The sequence below is a fragment of the Arachis ipaensis genome, chromosome B01 (genome assembly GCF_000816755.2).
Source record: "Arachis ipaensis cultivar K30076 chromosome B01, Araip1.1, whole genome shotgun sequence".
Classification (NCBI taxonomy): domain Eukaryota; kingdom Viridiplantae; phylum Streptophyta; class Magnoliopsida; order Fabales; family Fabaceae; genus Arachis; species Arachis ipaensis.
This window is the reverse complement of record NC_029785.2, coordinates 134444112-134450869: the sequence shown is the minus strand read 5'-3', so window position 1 is coordinate 134450869 and position 6758 is coordinate 134444112. Positions and strand designations below refer to the sequence as shown.

Here is a 6758-nt window from a genome sequence, read left to right as displayed (position 1 = left end):
ATTTGTATAATAAATTATAAATACTAAAAACAAAAATATATTTTATCCAAAATTTAAAAATTTATTTTCATTATCTCCAAAACTTCAATCTATAATATGTAAATTAAGGTTACTAGTTTGGAAACGTTAAAGATCCAAATATTTGATATATCTCATATAACTATATTCGAATACGATACATATTTGACCAGTAAAATACCTATGTATTTATCAAAGAGTAAGATTTTAACTATTTGAAAACAATGCATTTAAAAAGTGTTTTACGAATTAAACTTTTGATTAGTCATAAAGTTTTTGAATAAATTTTTTAACTTCTTGTCTAAATAAATTTGTTAACTGTATTTTTTTTAAAGGTATAAATCATCTTAAATTATTTGTTTTGTGTATGGGTAAAGTTCTTGTGAATTAAAAAAAAAAAAAAACAAAACACATGACTAAAGAGATAAAGGAAGGAAACATGAAGATATATGCTTAATCCATAGCTTCAGCTCAGCGGCACCGCGACATTACCTTAACTCTCTCCTCCACTGTCGAATTCCTTCCTTCAAAAACTTCTCTGTTTCGAGCTTTCCAGAGTTCCCAGCAAACGACCACAATTCGAGCAAGCTCAGCGACTCCACCCTGGTTACTGGTGGTGACCCGTAGCAACTACGATGCGAAATCAGGAGACCCATTTTGAGCAACAGTCCCAGCCGTGAAGAGGGAGTTCCAGACCGCTACAGTAGGGCCACAACGATGGAGACAGTGAATGATTGTTTCATTTTCCAGTTTGCATCTTGGGCATAGGGACGAGGTGTAAACTTGTAGTGGATAAGATTTAATCCAGGTAACCTTTCATAAATAGCTCTCTATATAAATAGTTGTAGCTTGGTTTAAATTTTAATCTCCAAATCTGCTTCCAAATTCCCTGATTTTGCAACAAAGGGGGAAGTTGTTCTGTTGGAACATGATAGAGACCGTAAGCTATCATATACCCAATAGAGACATTATATTGCTTTCGTTTATTCCAGATCCACCGAAGCTTTTCAACACCACCAGCATTCAGCGAGTGGAGACTGGAGAGGATACGAGTTGCTGTCTCCAGAAAACTTAAGAAGACCATCCATAAAGTGGTCATCCATGAAGTGGTCAAACGAAATATATATGTAAACGGTTTCTCTGTTAACATGATACATAACAGATTACAGCAGCGTTATTCGATTCATGTAGCCAATCCCACTTAGTGAGACAAATGTTGTTGTATATTTAATATTAAATATTGCTATCGTGTTTCATAATATTTTAAAGATATTTTTACCGTTATAAAAAACAAAGTTATTTTTAACAACATTTCAAACAAAATCAGGTCAATTCTAATAGTTTATCTTATCATAGAGAATTAAGTATTTTTTTGGACGTTATTAAATCGAGGCACTATACAATTAGCGTAGTTAATTTGACTGGGCCCCACATGTTGAAAAGAATTTGAATCCGAAATTTCGAGGATGGTTCCTAATTTGTAGCCTTTGCCGAATCTTCACGCGGTTTCATGTATTTTAATTAGAAAAAAAAAAAAATCATTTTCTATGGGCTATACTATATTCTGAGAACACAACACTCGAGCAAAGATTAAATATAGAGTTTTTTTGTTAGCTTGGCTTCATTCTCAGGTTCTGGATCAATTTCCTAATGGCTGGAATGCTTCCTGGAGTTGAATGTGCTCGAAGGAGACGCGTGCATGGTAACACAATCTCAAGTAGCGCTGTTGAAGATAATTATTTAACAAGGCACTCTTTCTCTTTGTATTACCCAACCAATTTCGAATCTCTTATGTTACCTTCATCACTCCCCACAATTTCACTGGTACTTGCCTTTTCTTTACTTGGTTATATCTTTTGATGATGGAGATCGATGCATTTTGATATATTCTTTTCCTACTGAAGGAGAATAAGAGAAAGGCGTTGAAGCATGAAGATCTAGATGAGGATATGGGAAGAGCAGCCAGAGAAGCTAAACAAAAATTGGACGACAAGTTTAGGCAACAACGAAAACTAGAAGCCCCAGAGAATAAGAGAAAGAGACTCTTTTGGTGGTTCCTGATAGCTTATGCCCCCTGCAAACTCCAAAACACCTCTTCCATCTTACAACCCAATCACTAATCACCACGTACCAGACTGTACCTCATCGAGTCACACTTATATTTTTGAAACCTCTATGTACAACTGTTTTTAATTTTCTATACATAGATCTTGGTTAGCATCAACTTTTTTTTCTTTTTCATAAGATATACTAGATAAATATTCTAGTATCCATGTCTTTACTCAGTTGTGTATACAGAGTTTTATCAATTAGAAGTAACCTTTATTGAATTTTTAGTATTGAATAGTGGGATTACCAGTTTTAGATCGAGGTTGTGATGTTTGATTTTGCTGTTGACTCTTTGGTAAAATTAAATTACTAATAAAATTAATTTAAAGATTAACTCTTTATTTATGTATTTAATATTATCAAAAATTTAAATGGTAAAAATTTTATAAGAGAGCTTTATTTCTGTACCACTAGGATTAATTTTTTGTTAAGCAAAAATCATGCATGCGCCTATGATATGCATGTTTAAGTGGAATAGTGGAAGATGGAATCAAAACCCCAAAAGTTTCCTTTATCTCCTTTTTCTGATTAAAACTTCACTTTGTCTCTATTATTATCATAGTTATTACCTCAGGACTGCACATTAGAAAATCCAAAACGAAAATGCATTTTTTTTAATTTTAAAAGGGTTCTATGAATTGAACTTTTGATTAGTCATAAATTTTTTGAATAATTTTTTTTAAATGTATAAATCATCTTTAAATTATTTGTTTTGCGTATTGTTAAAGTTCTTGTATTTTGTAAAGTTCTTGTATTTTGTAAAATGAATTAATCGTGTATTCTTGTAATACTTTTATTTATAAAAATGACCTTTTAAATTAATAAAGTTGATTAAAATTTTTTTAACAAAAAAAAAGTCACAAATAGAAAATAATCAATTTTTTTTTTATTTAGTATTAGTAATAAAATTTTTCTATTAAAACAGTTTAGTATAGTTAAAGGATATTAATATTATATTTAAATTTGATTAGAATTTTTATTATTAGTTTTAACATTTGTATTGAGTGGATCATTTTATTTTAGTTCAAACTTAAAAATAGTGTGTCTGAATGTGGAACATGAGAGATGTAAATGTAGATAACGGCTAGTTTGAGCAATTAAGTGACCGTTTCTTATAAGCTGTAAAACATTCAAATTGTAGATTCAGACAAGAATTTCACAAAGGCATTCATTCATTTTAGCATTTTTAGTGGTGAAGAAGGAAGGGAAAAAATGGTGTACTCTTCATATCACTACACACCCAAGTACTATTCCACACTCCAAGACTCCATTGCCACACTCTGTAAATCCATTCTTCCTTTCAGCTTCAAGAAACGCTCTCTCCCGGCCTCCGAACACAACCTCTCCAAGCTCCAATCCGATAACCTCAAATGGCAGCAGGACTCTTTCCATCAGGTTCTCAACCTCATGGCCCTTCACTCTGAAGGAATTCTCGCTCAATCTGAGGTCACTGCTTTCAGAACTAACTTGCTTGACACCCTCATTGCTTCTCCCCCTCAACAAGAACACCCACTTATTTTGAGAGACAAGTTGCTCTTTCTACAGGTACTTCTTTTATTTTACTGCATAACTCTATCTTCTTCCTCTCTTGTTTTGTTTCATGTATTGTGTGTTAGCAGGAGCTGCTTTATGCCAAATGCATTTCTGAAGAAGAATACCATTCTTCAAAGAGGCCTTTGCTGCAGAGATTGGCGGTTCAAGGGGCTCATATTGAAGCTACAGATGTCATTGCGGCAAGGCCTAAGGAGAAGGAGGACCCCAAAGAGACGACTTCAGAAGAAGAGTGGTCGGTCATTGACTTAAGAGATGACAAGGACAAAGACAGCTCCGTGAGTTCGAAGAATAAATCAGCTAGGAAGCACATTAAAGGAGCAGCCTCTGTTTTCGGGTTTGGATCTTCTCACAAATATGGCAAGAATGGCATGGAGAAAAGCGTCTTTGAATTACCCTCACATCCATCCAAGGGTAGTTCAATTCTCATGGAGGAAAGTGGGCCTCCAGAGAAGTTGAAGAGAAAGCCGTTTGTTACTTTGTTCCAAAGGGAGCCAAAAGAGGGACATGGTGGTGGTGAAGCAGATCAGATAACAGGGAAATCAGTGAAGAAGCAATGGGGGTTTGAGGGGTTTAAGAAATGGAAGAGAAGTGAGTTAGATGATGAGAATGAGAGAGAGGCTTGTCAACATCTTGGGGAGGGACCAGACACCAAGTTGATCAAGAAGAAGTTGCATGCTGATGGTTCCCCATCTGATTTCTTCATAGACAAGGTTGGGATCTGTGTATTCAAAACATTCAGCTGGTTTTGATGCATACTAATATACTTTTATGTGCACTCTTTCTCAATAGGTTTTGGGAGACAAGATCAAGAAGGAGCTCTCTAGAATCCAGACAGAACTCAGCACCACAAACCCAAATCTTAGATTCACGTTAGTATACTATAATAACATTCTCTCTCCTTCTTTCTAAGTAACTGTTGCTTACATTTGTTGTGTGAAAACAGGAATGATCAGATTGAAGCAATCTCTACCAAAATACCAGTGGACAAGGCTGAGTTGAAAAATTACTTTCCCAAGTGAGTCAACATTTCAGTTCAGTTCAACTTTTGATGTTATTCCAGATTTTGTGTATCTTACAGTTTCGTCCTTTTCTTGTTTGTATTGAAGATCATGGTGTGACCGATACGGCGACGTTGTGCTGGATGTGGTGAAGAAAGAATTCAAGGAACATGTGGGAGAAATGGAGAACATGCGCAACATTGCGAGAGAGAAACACAGCAGCAACTCAAATCGGTGGACAACGTTTGGCAATGACGAAAACATGCATCCGAATTCAATTCGCAGCAGTTACATCAATCCATTTTCTCAGGGTTACTCTCAGACCAAGTGGAACTAAGCTGTGATCTGGATCAGCTTCCTCTAGAGTATTAAGTATTGTTATGTCAAGCATGCATAAAAAGACCTGTAATTACTGCTTTAATTATCAATAATCTTATTTTCTTGATATCAATAGAGTTTGCTGCTAACAAATTTATGCCACACCTGTTAGGCAAAACTCAAATAAGAATAATAACACAATTTCACAGACAAGGCAATATACAATATGAAAATGTAATTGGGGGAAGGAATATCACAAAATTGGAATACAAAAATATCTCATTATTTTGCCAGAATAGATAGGTAATCTAAATGGCTATTTTATACATGTCATTTATATATTTACATCATATGTACAACAATATCAATGAGATGGCACTGAGTTGGCAGAAGACTCCGTGAACCCTCCACAAACATTGCCACGACAAAGAGGGCATACGCTGTAAAAGGATGAAGCAGAAAAAGAAAATTGGTTGTTGGTTACAAAACGAACGAGGAAGAATGAAATAAGGAAGAATGATGAGTTTTTGGTTGTAATGACCATACCCATGTATTTCTTTAAGCCACTTATCAACGCACGACATGTGATACTCATGGTTGCAAGGAAGAACTCTTATTTGGTCCCCTTCTTCATACTCCGCCAAACATATGTAACATCTGCCAAAATGATTAGTAAGCATAAGTATAACCACATTAAGAACACATAGACCTGCTTAATAACATTTTGGCTAAAGCTAATTGGAGTTAAAAGAGACTTACTGTTCAGCATCACTGCCACCGTCAGCTGCATCGACCTTTTTGTGAGACTTAAGAGGAAAAGAGTCGACAACTGATTCAGGTGCGGGGAGAGAAACCATGGATAGGGAAAGCGATACAGGTTGCCGATGGATTTCATCTAAAACCTGATGAGGCAAAAAATATGGTTCTAGTTAAATAGGTCTTGGTCCACATAGTCAAATAATCTAATTTATCATAAACAAGAGTACATGACTCTAAGAAACTGGAAACAAGCTTATTTGGAAATTATGTTCTTGTTTAGATAACCATTTGATAAACCAATAAGAACATATGACAATGATAGAAGGCCAAGACAAATTAAATCAAAGAAAAAACAAATGAATGAGTTCAGTAAAGGCTTGAACCTCAAACAGTGCTTCAGCCAGCATGACAATTCTTGAAATACTTGCTCGAGTGCTAGATTCTTCAGCTGTTGGTAAAGACTCACATGAGCACATACCATCTGCATGAAGTCCTGATGGACATGAAGAATTCAAACGACCAAAATCATCAAGGCCACCTCGAAGCCTTTCCCAGATCTATAAAAATAGAGAGAACAGCTTAAGTTAGATAAAAGGGATCACAAACCTAGTTATCACATGCAAGATGCAACTAGGTCACATAAGCAATATGAGACGTTCTATAGTACAAATATTCAAAATCACCTCGGATCTTGAGTGCCGCATTCTTTCATTAAATCTGTGAATTCTACTGCCTACATATCCAGAAGAAGCACCTCCAAACCCATCGTTGGAGAAATCCCCACCAAGATCAACAAGCCATCTATCTTGAGATCTAGGATCATCGGCACCGCCAGCAGAGAAGACAATTGTTTGAGAGTCGCCAAGCCTTCTAGAACTACGCCGTGAAAAAGCATCCCAAAATATTCTTCTACCACTCCTTCCGGTATCATGATCATTGGCATCAGCAGTGCTGCCAGACAAGATGTTGGAGGATATTGTGACAACATCAACTTGAAGCACA

At 35.7% G+C, this 6758-nt stretch overlaps 2 protein-coding genes and 2 long non-coding RNA genes across 4 annotated transcripts in view; 3 read left to right on the top strand and 1 right to left on the bottom strand.

The window, feature by feature from the left end:
- LOC107620301 lies at positions 410-1279 on the top strand. Its single transcript, XR_001615825.2, has 2 exons — positions 410-826; positions 1011-1279. It is a non-coding gene; the product is annotated as an uncharacterized LOC107620301 (long non-coding RNA).
- Positions 1469-2249, top strand: LOC110264264. The gene is made up of 2 exons (XR_002350107.1): positions 1469-1842; positions 1923-2249. It is a non-coding gene; the product is annotated as an uncharacterized LOC110264264 (long non-coding RNA).
- On the top strand, positions 3213-5290 carry LOC107640777. The gene is made up of 5 exons (XM_016344278.2): positions 3213-3672; positions 3747-4391; positions 4471-4550; positions 4625-4696; positions 4788-5290. Exons 1-5 carry the CDS (start codon positions 3340-3342, stop codon positions 5014-5016), a joined length of 1359 nt encoding a protein of 452 aa, XP_016199764.1. The 5' UTR covers positions 3213-3339; the 3' UTR covers positions 5017-5290.
- LOC107640770 overlaps positions 5089-6758 on the bottom strand; it is a gene marked incomplete in the record, with an annotated part of 3489 nt that continues 1819 nt past the window's right edge. The window contains 5 exon segments of the mRNA XM_016344272.2: positions 5089-5437; positions 5544-5654; positions 5757-5899; positions 6140-6313; positions 6440-6758. Of these exon segments, the coding sequence (XP_016199758.1) occupies positions 5362-5437; positions 5544-5654; positions 5757-5899; positions 6140-6313; positions 6440-6758 (823 nt within the window).